An 18531-nucleotide genomic window follows, 5' to 3' on the forward strand; every position below is an offset into this window, starting at 1 on the left:
TGTCTGAGCACAAGGCTGTGTTCAAAGCAGCCGGTATCTACGGTCACGGCTGTGTGTGAACCAACCTGAGTGCAGAACCACGGGTGTTCCTGGATACAGGTGTTTGGGCAAAGCTGGTCAGTGGTTAAAGGGCTGCTAAGGGCCTCAGTGCAGGCAAGCCCCAGCACCATCCCCATGGAGTGGGTACGGTGATCCCCCTCCTGCCCACCCTCCCAGCCAGGGGCATGAGAAGTGGTGGGAAGGAAAAGGAAGCAGCCCAGTCCAACTCAGCAGCTCTATTTACACAGCACCATCCCACACCCCGTGTGGCCCCTCACGGCTTCTTGGCTTTCTTCACAGAAGAGGAGCTGGAGGCCGATTCCCGTCGCTTCCTCTGAGGAGACACAGAAGGTGCTGAGGTCAATGGCCCCCAGGGTCAGATTCAGGCTGGGTGCACGTGTTTCACTCTCTGAGTCAGGAAGGTGATGCCCACTGACCGACCACCCACTCCCTCATTCTCAGAACCCCTCAGAGTGACGACTCCTGTTGCAGGTACTAGAGGGGGTGGGGCCTGCGTACGCACGTGCGTGTGCTCACTAGCAGGGCCAGTTTGCGCTCTCCCGGCCTCTTACCGAATTGGGTGTGAGGGGTGCGCCCACCACATCAATGATGGCGTCCTTGCTGGGGTCCGGGCCGAGACCAGGTTCAGGTACCGCCTGCTCCGCTGGGGCCGGGGCCGGGCCTGATGCCGGTGTGGCGGGGCCCCCCAGCACACCGGCCCGGGCCAGCGCCTCGTGCCGGTGCCGCAGCATCTGCAGCTCGTACTCGCAGTTGGCGCATGCCTGCTTGAGCTCGTAGAGCAGCACCAGGTCACTCCGCAGCTCATTGAACATGTGCACCAGCTCCTCCGTGGGCGTCGGGCTCAGTTCTGTGGGCAGGTGGGTGGAAGGCACAGGGACAGAGCTGGGGTGCTGTGGGGAGGCCAGCAGCCGGAACTGCCCCCCATGCCCGGCCTTCATCCGCAGCCTCGGTGGGGACGTCCTGAGGGGCTGGCCCCCGCACTCACCCACACCCAGCTCCAGCAGCATCTGTTCCAAGGCCTTGATCTTCTTCTGTCCCACAGAGCTTGGCAGCTTCATCTGCAATGACCCAGGCAACTAAGCCCTCTCCCCGCCACAAGCAGTTTAGAATGAAGGAGACTAAAGGAAGTGGGGGGAGTGGAAGAGAAGTTAACCCCTAGAGGCAGCTCTGGGTCACAGAAGAAAACAGCCAGTAAGCGGAATAGAGTGAAAGCTGTGAGCTCGGCCTGGCATCCCCCTGAGATCCCAGTACGTCCGCCTCCACCTGCACCGGCCCCATGGCCTGCAGCATTCAGGCCGCAGAGCCCAGGGCCCAAACACAGTGAAGGAGGTGACTCACGTACCCGCTGGCTCCGCAGCGTGACGCCTGCGGACTTGAAGTCTGGGAACTTGATGCCTGCAGTCTCAGGAACGGCCTGGGGGAGAAGGAGTTACGGAGACCAGGGTGTCACGGGGAGAGGGCCCAGCGTTAGTCCCAGCCCCCTGCCGGCTCCGCGTGCTCTCAGAGCCCTCCACCCTGAGCTGGGCTGATTTGGTCTCCACACCGGCTTCTCAGCCTCCTTTTTCTGGGGGAGCTTCTTCTTGGGGGCCTTGCGTTCCGTGCGCCGCTGCTCGGCAGTGGTGTCCGCCGCTGTTATCAGCTTCTGCAGGTCCTGGCTGCGCTTCTCCCGCTCCTTCTTCCGGGCCTCGATCTTGCGCAGCTCCTGCAGCAGGTACTCCTCCTCCGCCACCTGGGAAAGAGACGCTGAGACGCCCGTGAGGGTCATGGGGCGGTGAGAGGAGATGGGGAGACGGAGGGGTGCTGGGGCTGTCTGTGAGGGAACCTGAGCAGCAGGGGATTGTGAGGGAGGTGAGGGCTACAGAGAGCAGGGAGGATGGCCGGCGAGAGGCAGGACTGGATGGGGGCGGGAAGTGGGGGAAGAAGGGGAGCTGGGGTGAGGGAGTTGAGGGTATGGAGGAGGGAGGCAACAGTCAAGGGGTTTTACGGCACGGAGCGGAGTCTGTGGGACTTGGGCTGACCTGCTCTGGGGTCCGGTTATAGAGACGCTCCAGCTGTTCCTTCCGCCGTCGCTCGTGCCCAGCATCAAACACTGGTATCTTGAGGTCTGTGCCTGGCACGGCCCGCACGTTGGCAAGCTTGGCACAGATGTGGTAGTAGCGCTCCTTCAAGTCCTCCACAGAACGCTTCTGAGGATAAAGATATAGAGAGAGGAAGGATGAATACTCAGAGGCATGTGGAAAGGAGAACATGAAGGCAGTGGGCCTGCCACGCCTGGGGGTTGGGCCCACATGCAAATGCACGATACCAGCTCACCTTGAACTGCTGGTGGTCATACCGGTCGTGGATAACAACAAAACGTAGGTCAAAGCGGCGGCTAAGGTCAAAGAGGTGGTCGGTTTCTGCCTTTGTCCAAGCGTCGTCATGAAGATAGAGCTGGTACTCCTGCTCTGAATACACGGGCACCTGCACCGTCTGCAGGGATGGAGGGACAGGGGGCACGCCCACGTCACGGCACGTCCCGCAGGCTCCAGCAGCCTGACCACAGCCCCTCCTGTTTATTGTCAATCCCTGGGCTGGACAAAAGCAAATCCTCTGCCTGGGACCCTGCACAGGGCACCTGGAGATGATGTTTCCAGAGCAAGAAAAGAAACTCTCTGCTTGACCAAACGCCCTGGCAGCCTCTAGAACTGCTGCCTGCCTCTGAATCCAATCCAGGACCAACTTCATCATGCCTTGGGCTCCAGAGCCTCGGTAACGGGACACATGCTCCTGACCCGATGGTTAAGGTGAGGGGACCACGTGTAAGTGCTTCTGGGGAGTCCAAAGGTCAACTTTGGAGTAAGGAAGATGGCTAAATTCTGGAGAAAGGCCCAGGAGCCCTAGTCATGGCACACTTGTCTGACGCACTCCTGCCACCCAGTGGTGACAGTGAGACTTGCAGCTCCCCCAGAGCTGGCCAAGGTCACATCTCTAAGGAAAAGGCACCTGAATCCTACTCGCAACATACACCCCCCACCCCAACACCCATGTCCTGTCCCCCAGACCTCCCTCAGGGACAAACAGCACCACCACCAGCTGCGTCTATCAGTCAGAGACCCCAGGAAAGAGACAATGCTAGGCTGGACCATGGAAGTTTCTCCATCAAAGACCACATTGGCTCTGAACCTGCTCTCAAAACCCTTATGTCCAGCTGCCTCTTGGACATCTACTGGAGATCCTATATACATCTCAAACTGAATATGTTCAGGTGATACATGTTAACTAGGTTTACTGGGGTGGTCATTTCACAATATATACAAATACTGGATCATTATGTTGTAACCTGAAGCTAATATATGTATGATATATAATAATTATACCTCAATTAAAAAAAATCCTAATATGTTCAGTACTGAGCTCATCGCCCTCCCTCAAACTCCTATCTCCCCCAGTCCGGATCTCAGTCAGTGTCACCATCACCCAAGCGGAAACCTAGCAGGCATATTTAAATCCTACCTTTGCCCTTGCCCCATCCCCTTTCCCACATCTGTGGATTTTACCTCCCAATTCTGTATCTCCTCTGCCACAACCCTGTCCAGACCACCACTACCCCTTGCCTGGATAGAGAAACAGCCTCCCCACTGGCGTCTCTGCCTCCATTTAATCCTCTTCCAAACAATTCTCCATCTGCAGCCAAGGTGTGACCTCTCTGAACACGGCTACTTAAAATAAAAAGAAGCTCACCGTCAAGCAAGGGAGATGGCCATTCATTCAACAAATATTTATCATGGGCCTGCTAGCCCTATGCTGGGGACACAATGCTGAATAAGACAGACAGGGGCCTTGCCTTCTCAGAGCTCACAGTCCAGCTGAAAATTTAGTAAAGTACAGCGAATTTGATGACAAAGGTATGCCTAGGGTATAATGAGTGACACCTGATGCAGCCTGGGACAAGGGTTGTCAGGGAAGAGGTAAATGGAGCCTGGTTTAGTCTTAAGGTTAAGTAGAACTGAACCAGGGAGGGAAGGCACTGGAGAGACTCCTAAGCAGGGGGGCCACATAAACAGCGATGAGAGAGAAATGGCCTGAGGTGTGCGGGCTTGGCAGTCAGGGACACTAAGGGAAACAAGAAAAGGGTGAGACAGGGAGAGGCCTGAAGAGAGCCTGGAGAGTTGACAGAGGCAAGCTGCTGTGAGCCTCGTGTGACTGCTAAGGAGTCTGGAATTCAGCCTGTGGCTGACGGGAGTCAGTAAGGTTAGTTTTAAAGAGAGGAGTGAGATGGTCATGATTCTCTTTTACAAAGACCACCCTGGCAACAGTGAAGACAGGGTGAAACATGAGCCTGGGAGACCAGCTGGCAGGTTTAAGAAATAATCCAGGTGGGAAGTGAAGAGGCCTGAAATAAAGCAGCACCAGTGGAAGGTAGAGAAAAGGGCATGGACTTGAGAGGCTTTAGATTAAACATCATAGGGTGTGACAACTGGCTGTGAGGGGTGAGAGAAGATGCTGTCATAGGTAACTCCTATGTTTCTGGCTTGAGCAGGAAAGCGGCTGGGGAGCCACAGACTGAAAGCGGGACCCCAGGAGACAGCAGTATTGGAGGGAAGATTGTTAGTTCCCTTTACTTCGACTTTACTCTCCACCCAGTCACCACGATCTTTCTAAAATTCAAATCTGATCCCGACACCTCTCTACTTAAAATTTGCCAGTGGCTCCCTAAAGACATCAGAGCAAAGCCCAAATTCCTGAGCCTGGCTGCCAAGCCCTGCCTGACGTGGCCCTGCTGCCCTCTCAGGTCTCATCTCCCACCATATCCTACCTTGGACCTCAGGCTCCATCAACAGGGAAATGCCCACAGCATCCCACACATATGACTGATTTTTCATTTATGCCTTTGCTCATGACGTCCCCTCTGCCTGAACAAGTCACTGCACTCCTTTTCTACTATTACCTGGTAACATCCTTCGAGACTCAAATCAATACCATATGACCCAGCAATCCCACTCCTGGGCATATATCCGGAGAAAACTCTAATTTGCAAAAATACATGCACCCCTATGTTTATAGCAGCACTATTCACAGTAGCCAAGACACGGAAGCAACCTAAATGCCCATCGACAGATGAATGGATAAAGAAGATGTGGTATAAATATACAATGGAATATTACTCAGCCATATAAAAATAATGAAATAATGCCATTTGCCGCAACATGGATGGACCCAGAGATTATCATACTAAGTGAAGTAAGTCAGACAGAGAAAGACAAATATCATACGATATCACTTATATGAGGAATCAAAAATATAATACAAATGAACTTATCTACAAAACAGAAACAGACTCACAGACATAGAAAACAAACGGTTACCAAAGGGGAAGGGGGAGAGGGATAAATTAGGAGTTTGGGATTAGCAGATACAAACTACAATATATAAAACAAATAAACAAGGTCCTACTGTATAGCACAGGGAACTATATTCAATATCTTGTATTAACCTATAATGGAAAAGAGTAAGAAAAAGAATACACACACACACACACACACACACACACACACACACACACACACATAAATCACTTTGCTGTACACCAGTAACACAACATTGTAAATCAACTATACTTCAATTAAAAAAAAAACTCAAGTTCTAACTTCTCCAGGAAGTTTCCATGACCTTCAGTTCCTCCCAATATGGCATGTATCCCACCAAACTATAATTGCCTGTGCCTCCCCCCAGCGCCCCAACAACATGCAGAGTTTCTAGAGGGCAGACACTGTGTCTGATTCATGTTTGTGCCCTCACTGCCTCGGGCTTGACTCGGCATGGAGTAGTATTTACTAAATACAAAATGAACACTCTTTTGTCTTTACCTCAAATTGTCTCATCCAACCTTCCCACCCCCACCTCAAATCTCTTACCTCTTGCTTATCCCTTCTCAGTCTTACATCTCCAGCCTCTCCCTCCACTGGACCTGAGGGGCCTAAGGATGGTGGTGAGGGGCCTAAGGAGGAAAACCAGTTTGGGGGCATGGGGGAGAATGAGGGGTCACACCTGGACGTACTGAGTCTGAGAGGCCTGTGAGCCATCCAGGGGGAGGTGTCCAGGTGCAGGTGGGTATACTGGCTGAGGGGAAAGAAGTCAGGACTTGGGAGTCCTGGGTTCAAGCCCCCAGTGCTTGCAGGCTCGAAGTCTAGGCTGCTCCAAGCTGCAGAGACTGCGGGGCCGTATCGTGAGTGGCTTAAACAACAGCCTAGGGAATCCGAGCCCAGCCCAGCTCTGCTTCTCACTGGCTGGGTGAGTCTGTATAAGGCCCTGCTCCATCTGAGCCACAGTAAACTAGACCAGAGATAATTCAGCTTGGATTAGGGTACAGAGAATGAAGAACACAGGCAGATGGGATTTATTATAGAAACAGTCAGCAGGACTCAATGACTAGATGTATCACTGAAGTCTAACTCAAATGCCAGCTTCTCAGAGAGGCCCTCCCTGACCACCCTATTAGGCCTCCCCTACACCTACAAGTTCACTCTTTATCTCATTTCATATCCTGGTTTTATTTTATTGACGGCTCTTATCTGAAAGAATCCAATTCATTTGCTTATATGTTTGTTATCTGTCTTCCCCTACCTTCTTTGTCCCATTGTTGATTGAAATAATATGAGAGCTAAGGGAGAAGCTAAGTCAAGGATGATTCCCAAATTTCTGGTTTGGGTAATTGGGTGGACAGTGGTGTCATTCATTCACTTATGTGAGGAACAGGTTTGGGGGTGGGGAACTGAGAGAAGATTATGAGTTCTGCTCAAGGGTATCCACTTGATCTGAAGTACCCGTGGGGCCTTCAGGGAGAGAGGTAAGTAAATGACTGGATATATGTGGACTGCTGCTCTGGACTGGAGATACTGAATTGGGGTTAATGGCATACAGAGGGCAACTGAGGTCACAGGGTAAATGAGACAAACTAGGGAGAAAGTAGAGAGTGAGAAGAGTAGAGCACCTAGGACACAGCTCTGAAGAATAGCGAGAAATAAAAGGCTAAGGCAACAAACCAAAACTCAGAGCAGGTCTAGGAGAGGACAGGATCCCATGGGCAGTGAAGACCCACAGAGGTATTTGCACCGTTGACTGAGTGGGTAACCACTGCTAATGACCTGGCCTGAGGGGGCCTCTGGAGCCAACTAGGAGACTGGAGTGCTCAGGCAAGTGGCTCAGAGTAGGTGGGCAACCTTGGCCTACGTCCCAATGGTGGTGGCTCACCTTATTGAACCTGGCGAAGGGGTAGTCCTTGCCCTCCTCTGCTGCCCGTCGCCAGTGGAAGAACATGGCTCCATCCTTGCGGGCTGGGTTGGTGAATGGCATCCACTTCCACGGCCGCACCTTCTTGGAGCCCAACTTGGCCTTCACTGTGCGGTAGCCTTGACCAGTGTCACTGGGTAGCAGTGGGGGTGCATCCCTGGAAGCAGGGTTTAAGGAGGTGAGAGATTACAGTCAGAAGGTGTGTAGAGAGCCTTTGGACCCAGCCTGCTGATCTACCATAGAGCAAGGAAGTCACGTCCTGGAGTGAGACATCCGAGCTCCCACAACCTAAGCAAGCGGAAGCCCTGTGTGGAGAGGGGAGGGGGGAGAAAATGGCTGGGAAAATTAGGAGTTAGGTACATGCAGGTTGGTCAGGGACCAAAGCCTGGGGGATCTGGGATTCTAATACTTGCTTCTTGTCAGAGTAGAGCAGTGCATAGACCTCCCGGTGCATGCCCTCGGGCCTCTTGAAGGTCAGTGTCTCAGAGGACTTCTTGGACTTTTTCTGGGGAGGGAAACCACAGGAGAGGAACCACAGGCTAGACTCCCTTCCCTGAAAATTCTTTAGCCCAGCTCAATCCCTGAACAAACCAGCATCTACAGGTACAATGACACACATACACACTGTGACACATAGTGACACACTATGAAGGTACAGAAACCCACTCAAGGGGCACCTGGGTCTGAGCAGGTCATTCCCCTCCACACCCGTACCTCAGAGCCCTACCTGTCAGAGCAGAAGATACTTTTCCAGCATCTCTCAGCATGTCACACGAGTTGATGTCCCCCCAATATCCCACAAGTGTCACACTCTCTAGGTCCCGTCTTACAAATGTCACACCCTCTTGGTCCCCACCATTTTCCACGGGGTCCCACCTCCTCCATCCCATCTCACCAAGGTGACACATATTCTCTATCCCGTTATTTCACATCTTTTACCGCCCATCTCACAAGAAGTGTGGCACCTCATCTCTCCCCGAGCCGTCTTCCGTTGTCACTCCTACCCACCACTTCACTAACGCTACCCAGCGCTCTCAGGCACCACTGCTACCTTGTCCGGATTGATAATGTCCTTCTTGCTGATGGTCCCGGAGGCTGCATCCCCCTCTGGACCCCCGAGTTCTAGAATGTCCCGCACATCCGCGCCCGTAGCCATCGCGCCCGAGAGATGGGGGAGCGCACCGAGGTCAATACTCAGTGCCTGAGGAGCTACCAGGCTCAGATCGGGGGGCAGAGCCACTTCAGCCCCAAGTGGGGGCGGGGTGAAGAGGCGGGCCGCGAGGACGAGAGTGGCTCAGGGTCAGGTCGGGGCCCCGCCACTGTCCCGCCGCCTGGGTCTCCCTAACGGCCCCAGCGCCTCCGCACCTAGACGTCCGGGCTGCGACCCAGCGACTCCCCTATCCCCGCAAAGCCGCAAACAGAAACTTCCGGTCGTGCGCGTTAGAAATGTGGCCGTCAGGAACACTTCCGGTCTGTGCTTAGCGGAAACCGAGCCGGCTGGTAACCCAGTGTGAAAACTACTGACCGCGCAGGGACTGCTGCACTCCTTGCCTCCCAGGAGCCCGCGCGTTTCCTGGGCTGCCTGCTTTCTGGCATTTTCCCTCTGCGCTGCTCCGTCGCGCAATGAAGAGAGAGTGCACAGCTTTGTGACCTTGGAAGTCGCTTAATTTCTCTGAACTCGTTTCTTCACTTTAAAATGGAAATTGTCATGGTACCTAAGTAAGTGGAGTGCCAATAATCCATGTAAAACATTTGCACGGTGCCTTTTTTCATTACATAAATTAGTGGTATTAATTGCCCCTGTTTAAGTGCTAAGTACGTACCAGATAGTGCTACGCGTTCGAGATGAAGAGATCAACTGGACAAGGCAGAGTTTCCCAGGGTGGCTGCCAAGATGGAGTGAGGTCTGGACCCTCACTTGCACCTCTTCTGATGAGGGGGGGTGTGGGTTGGGGCCTCATGGGGCTTTCCTGGAGCCCAGCTTCCTGGAAATTCACTAGTCTGGGAGCTAACTGCACTAGTGTGGGTTCCAAAGAAGTCCAAGAACACAGCCCCAAACAGGTAGCAGCTGGAAGAAGTAACCCTCAAAGGAAGAAACTTGCTGATCTCCCTGGAGAGAGAGAAACTTCTAGAACAGGAGGTCCTGAGGAAGCACAGAAGGGACAGGAGAAGCAGCTCCCAACTTCAGCCTCTGCAAACTAGCCTGTAGACATGGAGGACACTGGGCATTGAGCATGGGGGATGGAGTGGAGCTTGTAAGGTATTAAGGAGACCAGGCCCCAAGCCAGGGGCATGTCAAAAATCCAAGCGGGGCCTGGAGAAGCAGACAGCCCACACAAGGGAGCTATCAATGTCGTAACTTATTCTGGCTTGGGGGCATATGGGGACGTAGCTGCTGCAGCCCACAAGCCTAGCTAGACCCTGAAAGTTTGAAGAACTGGGCCTAGAGGTACAAACCTTGCCCTGTTCCTGAGGCCTGATTCCTGGGTGAATCCTCTGAGCTCTAAACAGTTTCCAGGGGAAGCCAGGGTCTTGCAGCAGAAATTGCCCACAGGGTAAGGGAATGATCCTTGGAACGAGAAGTGGGGGAGAGTCCTGCACCTCTGCCTCAAAACCCTTGACTCTGCCTGTAGTTACTGTGTTGCATAATTATTTGTTTAAGATATGTTTCTCTTGATAGAATCATTTCTGTGAGGGCAAGGATCATGGTACATAAATGTGTGTATGTGTAAGGCATTATTCTAGGCTCTGGGGATGCAGTGGGTCAATGAGATACAAATATTTCCCAGTGGGGCTTGTAACTAGCATATGAACAATAAAATAGATAGTGTAAGTTTGATGGTGACAAGTGCTGTGAAAAAAATAAAATAGGGTAATAGGATGGGGGACTATGTGGAACCTCAGGGAAGTTTTCTCCAGGGAGCTGAAATCAGAGCTGAGGTTTAAGTGATGGAAATAGCCACAGAATACCTGGGGAAGGAGAGTTTCAGACATGAGGAATAACACGTGCAAAGTCTCTAAAATGGAAGGAACTATGTGTTGAAAGGACATAAAGAAAAAAGGCCAGTGTGGTGGCTGTTGGGTGAGGAGGGGGAGAATAGGAAGACTTAAGATCAGAGGTAGGCATTGGGGGCCATGATAAGGGGTTTACCCTAAGGTTAATCATTTGTCATTCTGTCTTGGCCATGACCTGGTTCTGTCGCCATCCTGGAGTGCCACCTTAGCTGCTGCCATTAAGAAATCCCCCAGAATGACGGGTCCAGAGCTGCTCATTCCTTCGGGAAACTGAGTCCAGGGGTTGGGGAAAAGAGGACGAGAGAGGGATGCCTCTCTCTTGACCCTTCTGGGGAGCCACTGCTACACTTTCTCTACCAGACTGCAGGTGACAACGGGTCTCCCTGCCAGCCCCGAGAGGAGCTTATTCTGCGGTGCCCACCCAGCTGACCCTCTTCAGGAACCCAGCATCACTTCTGAAGAGACTCTTGCATTGCAGTGTCCTATTGAGGGGCCTGGGAGAGGGACTTCAGGCTGGGGTGCTCTGGGGCTGCAAAGTTGACTTTAACAGAGTTTTTATTCAATCCTGAGAGCAATGTGAAGCCATTGAAGGGTGTGTGGAGGTGGCATGGGGAGGAGAGTTAGGAAGAAGGCTGAAAAGAGTCAGATTCATCTTTTAGAAAGATAACTGGTGGCTTGCCAGTGGGGAGGAGGAAGCTGGAGGCAGGAGAACCTGGTGAGAGGCAGCGGTAGAGTCAGCTGGAACTGGGGGCTGGTTGGCTGTGGCAGTAGGATGCAGAATAAAAAAGAGTCGCAGAAGCCCCTCCCTCCTCAGCCTCTCTGTTCACAGCTGCGCCCAGAAAGAGTGGACTGGAGCTCCTGAGTGCCTGGCCTGGCTCTCTCCTTCCTTTCCCCCTCTCCCCTCCTCCCCTCTCCTACCAAGACTATTCACTCCTTAAGCGTGGCACTGGGTCTCCTCATCCTCTGGTCTCTCCCAGCATGTGCCCTATTTGCAGGGGCTCCTTAGAAACTGTGGGAAAGGGAAGATGGTCTGTGTGTGGTGTGATCAAGATCCAGAACCACTCAGTCTGACCTGGTCTTGCTCAGGTTAATTATGAAGAACATTTTCCAACTAATAGGACAAATTTCCCACCTTTTGAAATGTGCAAAGAACATGATTAGGAAAGTCACAGAAGAAGTGCAACAGCCAGTAACCATACAGATAAGCATTCCACCTCTCTGGGATTGAAAGAGCTGAAAAATTGAAAGCTATAATGAGAAATCATTTTATGCCTGTCAGATAGGTAAAACTTGAACATAACTGTGATACCTATTTTTGACAAGGATATGGACGACATAGGCACCAGCCTACTGTTGGTGGGAATGTACCTTGATTCGATTTTGTTCATTAGTTCATTCAACAAATAATTGTTTAGTACTTACTGTAAGCCACTTAGATATGCCACTACATGCCAGGCCCTGTGCCATAGAGGCCTCAGCAGTCCAGAAGGAAAAGTGATCACTGCCTTCAGCTGGTACATTAAGAACTGTGCACTTGATCGTGTGAAAGTTGTACCTCAATAAAAAGAAAAACAGGTAGATGGGAACTGGAGCTGCCAATGAGGCCTGATCAAGATGACAACCTCTCCAAAGCATCCTGCGCCCCTGGGGGGAAAGCCAGTGGGGCGCGCGAGATTGGCAAAGTCGAGGGCAAGGAGCTGGAGTTCGGTGGCATCGACAAGGCCTGTGTGGTCCCTGGCCAGTTCTGGGGGCCAAAGAAAGATGAAGACCTCCTCTGGGAATGGCTGGAAGACACGTGTGGCACCAACAGGGAGCAGTCCCCAGACAGTGCCAGGTGCCTTCCGAAGGGGAGCGCCTCCTTTGGTGCTCTCGGGAGCCCCGCCCCCGTCCCCAGCCCCAGCGCTGAGTCTCCAGAGTTTGCGGCTGAGTGGAGACTCCACCTCCATCCTCCGCAAAGGAAAAGATTGCTGTTGTCAAACTCACCGCCCATGTATTCCAGGGTTTGTGGGAGTTCTCTCCCCGCACCATTTCAGCTGTTTTGGAATTCGTGCTCTTGCAGGCATCTCCTTTCTCTTTCCCGTGCCAGTTCCACGTCGACAACTACCAGCTTTCCTGAATGGACTCCTGGCCCCTTCCCTCACCCTCGCTCCCCTCACCTGTGGTCTATTTTATGCCATTTGGCTTTTTTTTTTTTTTTTTTTTTTAGTTCAGTCTTTCCAGCAGCCAGAACTCTGAGAAATAAGTTTCTACTGTTTAAGTCACTCAGGCTATATAGTATTTGTTAGAGCAGCTCAAACTAAGACAACTTTTTTTCTTCTTTTATATACATGTTGTATTTTTCTTTGAGCCAGTCCTTCCAAAATCTTGGAGTATCTTACAAACGTCTTTGCAAGTCAGTTCTTTAGCTTTCCTAAACTAAATAAATAAATAAAAATTAAAGTAAGAAACAAGATGCCCCAGCTTATACCACTCACCTCAAAGAAAGAGTTAAAAGCTTGGTGGCCCTCTTCGGGTTTGGAGGCGACGTGTACTATTTTGGGGCATGCTGCTCTGACTCACTTACCAGTAATCTGTAAGTTTAGAGAGGAACCTGGCTTCAAAGGGGGTTCTCCAAAAGGTAGATCCAGGTTACAATGCGAGCTGTGTTCCCAGTCGGGCCTGATTATCCAATAGACCCAGTGGTTTTGGAAGTATTTTGTGACAAAAAACTTACATATACCTTCTGGCAACCCCAATTGGAGAATTACAGCATGGGCTCCTAGGATTCTGAAGTAAGGCTCTGATCCCACCCGCAAACCACTGGCTACTACTTGAAAAGCAGTCTTTGGCTTACAGTGACCCTGGTAGAAACTGAACATTTGTCCACGAGACGCTGTGAAACCACCCAATGTGAACTGAGAATTATCTAATCTGCTGGACCATAAAGTTGGGGATGCCAGTCAGCATTCCACAATAAAATGTAAGGAGTATTTAGACCTTTCTTATTTTCAATTACAAATACTTAGAGCTATAATTCTCACCCTAATGACTGCTTTAGCTGCATCCTACTAATCATTTTACATTTTCATTATCATTCTAATTTCCCTTGCGATTGCTTCTTTGATCCATGGATTGTTTAGAACTATGTTGCTTAATTTTCAAATATTTGGGAGTTTTCTAGGTATCATGATTATTGATATCGAATTTAATTTTATTGTGGTCATAGAACATATTCTATATGATTTCAATCCTTTCAAATTCTTTTTTTAATTTAATTTTTTTATACAGCAGGTTCTTATTAGTTATCTATTTTATACATATTAGTGTATATATGTCAATCCCAATCTCCCAGTTCGTCCCACCACCACTCCCCACCCCCGCTCTCCCCCCTTGGTGTCCTTACGTTTGTTCTCTGCATCTGTGTCTCTATTTCTGCCTTGCAAACCAGTTCATCTGTACCATTTTTCTAGTCAATCCTTTCAAATGTATTGAGGTTTGTTTTATGGCCCAGCATGTGGTCCATTGGTGAACATATCATGTGTATTTGAAAAGAATGTTTATCCTGCAGTCCTGGTACAGAGTTTTATAAATTTCAGTTAGGGCAAGATGATTGATGGTATTGTTCACATAATCTATGTCTTTATTGATTTTTTATGTCTCTATTGCTGAAGATTTTTTTTTTCATCTCCAGCTACGATTGTGGAATTGTGTATTTCTTCTTTTAATTCTGTCAATTTTTGCTCCACATATTTTGAAGCTCTGTTATTACACATTTTTAATTATTATTTCTTCCTGGTGAATTGATCATTTTATCATTATGAAATATCTATCTTTATCTCTAGTAATAGTCTTGATCTTGAAGTATACTTTATCTGATATTATAGCCACTCCAGCCTTCACAAGCTTACTGTTTGCATGGTATGTCTTTTTCCTTCCGTTTTCTTTCATCTTTTAGAGTACATCTCTTATATACAGCAGATATTTGGGTTTTGCTTTTCTTTATCCATTCAAACAGTCTCTGCCTGTTGAGACCAATAAGTATTCATTGAGCGATGGGTGGTAAAGGAAAACATGCTTAAGCCTGGTCTCATTTGTATCCTTCCTACCTGATGCTGAATGCTTTTGGACACTACAGACTTCAGAGTGGATCAAATAGTTTGCAGGTTATATTGGGCAGTTCAGTTTGCAAGGTCACTTGTCCTGGTTGTCCCATGGACAAGCATTCAGTTTCTGTCAGGAACCAGTAGTAAGATAAAGCTGTTTCTCAAAGGAGATCAGTTACTTATCAGACAGGGCATGGCTTTCTTCTGCACTGCTGCTCCTGGGCTCGTTATAGGCTCCCTCAGCAAGATGCCTGAAACATGATTGGGATCTGGTGGGTCATGGAGACCAAGTGGCCTATCTACTTACATTGCAGCCTAGACCACCTGGACAATTTCCTTTGCTCTGGATTCCTCTCAAAGTTGACAGTCTTTCAGGTCACTCAGTAAATGAGTGGGTTGCAAGACACCCAGATATGATGTATGCTCCCTCAAAAATCCAAGAAAACCACCAAGTACCCAAATTCAACTACTCTAAGACACCATCAACTGAAAGGTGCACCTTTATTTATATTCCACTGTGAAGAATTTTATAAAACACTCTCAGTTAAGCCATAGCCTACCATTGATTGTAAGATGAATTCCATTTCAGAGATGTTAGAATGTTGGAATTGTGAATGTACTAAATGCCACTGAATTGTTCATTTTAAAATGATTAATTTTATGTTGTGTGAATTTTACCTTAATAAATTATTTTCTTAAATGTGAATCAGTAAAATATGGTATTCTGTCTCTTTCATATGGTAGGAGGTTGTAAGGCAAAGCAACTTGTACGTAGGACGGACATTGTGACGCTCCCGAGTACACTGGCTCTCCAGAAACATCACTCAGATGTATTTTCATGGCGTTTACCTTATTTACCTTGATTTGCCACAAGGGATCAACAGAAGGCTGTCACAGAACTATGTCACTATTTCCTCCTGCTGACAAGGGTTGTCAGAAGTCACCCATTAGCCTTGAGGAGCCACTTCCGCTGGCCAGGGAGGCTCAAGGGGGTAGGACTTCGGATGCTCTGAGTCCTCTGACTGCTTTCTTTTCTGGTCAACGCTCTGACTTTCAAATATGAGACCTGGCAAGGCTATGAGCTTTTTGTTTTGTTTTAATATTTATCTATTTATTTGGCTGCCGGGTCTCAGCTGTGGCACGTTGGATCTTCATTCCCACGTGCGGGATCTTCATTGCAGCATTCAGGGTCTTTAGTTGCGGCATGCAGGATCTACTTCCCTGACCAGGGATCGAACCCAGGCCCCCTGCATTGGGAGCACTGAGTCTTAACCACTGGACCACCAGGGAAGTCCCAAGGCTGTGAATTTTACTGATATTGCACTACAGTAATTCTCAATATAACACTTTGGATTTGATTTTCAGTTACTATCAGCCCCGTGACTGCAAAAGATAAAGTATTTTTATCATAGACATAGAAAGCCAATGGTTTGGGGACTTGTCTTGAGCCAAACTTTTAGAGTATTAAGCTTCACATTCTTTTTCGTCATTCTGTCCAGAAAGAAACCCCTCTTCACAGCAGTTCACAGGTCCCATCTGCCCTCCACACTGTTCTGTGGCAGAGACCACTTGGTTCCCCAACACTTTGCCTTCAACGCATCTTTCATTCAGGTGATACTTGATTGCAGAAGATAATCTATGGGCAGCAGGCCAAAGGCTACCTTTGATATTAGCTGGATTTTCACTGCCCAAAAATAAATACCAAATTCATGCCTGTTCTGATACCAATTTCTTTATCAGTTAAAGCTCATAGTTCTGAGTTATGTTTTCCAGTAAAAAAAAAAAAAGAAAAGTAGCCAAAATTGTTCCAAAAAGAATTAGAAAACCAAATGGAGCAATAACCATAGAAAAAATAAAAATATCGTCATTGAGCTACAATGTTAAAAAGTAACAGGCTGAGAGTTATAAATAGGTGGTTCTAGTCGAACTTCAAGGAACAGATTATTCCTTATTTAAATAAGTTGACTTCAGAGCATATAAGAAGTTGAAATTTTTCTCAGCTCATGAAAGTAGCACAATATCAGAGCCTAATAAAGAGAGAAACACATTTGAAGGATATGTAATTTTCACCTTATATAATCTATTTAAGAAAATAAGAAAAGGCCCAACATACTGTTCACCAGTCAGGGTGTATGGCAGGGTGGAGCTGGAGGGCGGAGCAGGCAAGGTAAACCAGGGATTGGAAAAACCACACTAGGCAAAGGACTTGCATCAAAACCAGGACTGAACTACGTTCATGTGGGTGATTTAGCTCAAGGAGACTGATCACTAGATATCACGGATTCTGGCAAGATGCCTTCCCCCAAGAGCATGCCGAAAGATACACAGATGATGACACAAATCCTGAAGGACATGGAGATTACAGACCATGAGGCAAGAGTTATAAATCAGATGTTGGAGTTCGCCTTTCAATTTGTGACCACAATTTTAGATGATGTGAAAATTTATTCAAGCCACGCTAAGAAAGCTACTGTTGATGCAGATGATGTGCGATTGGCAATGCAGTGTTGCACTAACCAATCTTTTACCTCTCCTCCCCAAGAGATTTTTTATTAGACGTTGAAGGCAAAGAAATCAAACTCTTTTGCCATTGGTCAAGCCATATTCAGCCCCTAAATTGCCACTTGATAGATATTGCTTGACAGTCCAAATTATAAACTTAAATCTTTACCAAAAAAAGGCATCTGCTCTGCAGGAAGAGTAACGGTTCCACAGTTAAGTGTTGGTTCAGTTAGTAGCAGACCAAGAACTCCCACTCCAGGCACACTAACCCCCAAAATCATGTCCGTTTCAACTAAGGAAGGGACTCCAATGTCCCTCACAGAGCAAAGGTTTATAGTACAGATGCTCACTTCATAGTCCTAGCTGTAAAAGCATCAGTTCCTGCAACAGCAGCAGTTCAGAATGTCGGATTAATCCATCATTAATAGGGTCCCAAAACATTCTTATTAACACTAACACGGTGCCATCACAAAATACTGCCCATGAATCATCAAACACATTAAAAGAAAATGTGAAGGTGATGACGATGATGATGGTGATGACGATGAACATTTATACTCCAGCCGTAATACGTGTAACAGGTATACTTGATCTTGAATCCATTGTACTGAAATTAAACACACACATGATGTTTTCAAGTTGTTTTAGAAAACTTCAGTAGTAGTTAATGAGTAAATACAGTCACCATACTTTTCAATTAAGATGTTGGATTTTTTTTAATAGGACTAGTAATTGTTTTTCAGCAGCCTTTCAGTGTAAAAAGTTGTCATTCATGAAAGAAAGAAAGAAGAATGGTTCAGCATTAGATTATATATCAATTTAACCTATTATATTAATAAATAAAAACATTTTAAATGACTGTCTTGATAAATTCAATGCCCATTAATGATATAAAAGAAAAAAATGTCCTAGCATCTAGGAAAAGAACAGTCTTAATTTGATACACTGTTTTGTTTTTTGGGTTTTTTTAAAATTTATTTATTGATTTATTTATTTATGGCTGCATTGGGTCTTCATTGTTGCGCGGGCTTTCTCTAGTTGTGGCGAGCGAGGGCTACTCTTCGTTGTGGTGCACGGGCTTCTCATCGCGGTGGCTTCTCTTGTTGTGGAACACTAGGCGCGCTGGCTCAGTAGTTGTGGCTCACGGGCTCTAGAGCAGTGGCTCAGTAGTTGTGGTGCACGGGCTTTGTTGCTCCGTGGCATGTGGGCTCTTCCCAGACCAGGGCTCAAACCCGCATCCCCTGCATTGGCAGGCAGGATTCTTAATTACTGCGCCACCAGGGAAGTCCCACATTGTTTGTTTTTAATAAAACAATGATAAAAACCTACAGCAAATGCCATACTTAATGGTGAAGCAATAGACACATTCCAATTGAAGTCAGAAACAAGACAAGAATGACCTTTATCACCACTACTATTAAAATGGTATCACTTATTTTCTCTAATTCAAAATGAGAAGGAAAACACTAAGAGGTATAAACATTAGAAAAGGAGAGGCAAATTGTGATTATTTGCAAATGACACTATTGCTTACATATAAAAACCTAAGAAAATCAATTGATAAACTATTAGAATTAATAAGAGAATTCAGCAAGGTGAC

At 48.0% G+C, this 18531-nt stretch overlaps 2 protein-coding genes and 1 pseudogene across 7 annotated transcripts in view; 2 read left to right on the plus strand and 1 right to left on the minus strand.

The window, feature by feature from the left end:
• The window catches only part of TMEM53 (transmembrane protein 53), a 447568-nt gene that overhangs the window by 425780 nt on the left and 3257 nt on the right, over nt 1–18531 (plus strand). The gene's annotated exons all lie outside the window — the stretch shown is intronic.
• On the minus strand, nt 261–8757 carry DMAP1 (DNA methyltransferase 1 associated protein 1). Its single transcript, XM_060140234.1, has 10 exons — nt 8384–8757; nt 7746–7837; nt 7294–7489; nt 2374–2532; nt 2079–2246; nt 1604–1789; nt 1403–1474; nt 1046–1118; nt 612–907; nt 261–373 (listed from the first exon to the last, which is right to left on the minus strand). The coding sequence occupies exons 1-10, from the start codon at nt 8486–8488 to the stop codon at nt 314–316; spliced, it is 1407 nt and encodes a 468-aa protein (XP_059996217.1). The 5' UTR covers nt 8489–8757; the 3' UTR covers nt 261–313.
• Nucleotides 8501–17522, plus strand: LOC132515557 (transcription initiation factor TFIID subunit 9-like; annotated as a pseudogene).

This window comes from Lagenorhynchus albirostris, chromosome 2 (genome assembly GCF_949774975.1).
Source record: "Lagenorhynchus albirostris chromosome 2, mLagAlb1.1, whole genome shotgun sequence".
In the NCBI taxonomy this organism is placed as follows: domain Eukaryota; kingdom Metazoa; phylum Chordata; class Mammalia; order Artiodactyla; family Delphinidae; genus Lagenorhynchus; species Lagenorhynchus albirostris.

Excerpts from the sequence above, each read along its gene's own strand:
- DMAP1 (XM_060140234.1), bottom strand. The coding sequence starts at position 8,488 with ATGGCTACGGGCGCGGATGTGCGGGACATTCTAGAACTCGGGGGTCCA. Across the intron at positions 1,475-1,603 it reads AAAAGGAGGCTGAGAAGCCG|GCCGTTCCTGAGACTGCAGG; the intron begins GTGTGGAGACCA and ends CTTCTCCCCCAG. Across the intron at positions 374-611 it reads CACCCCTCACACCCAATTCG|AGGAAGCGACGGGAATCGGC; the intron begins GTAAGAGGCCGG and ends GTGTCTCCTCAG.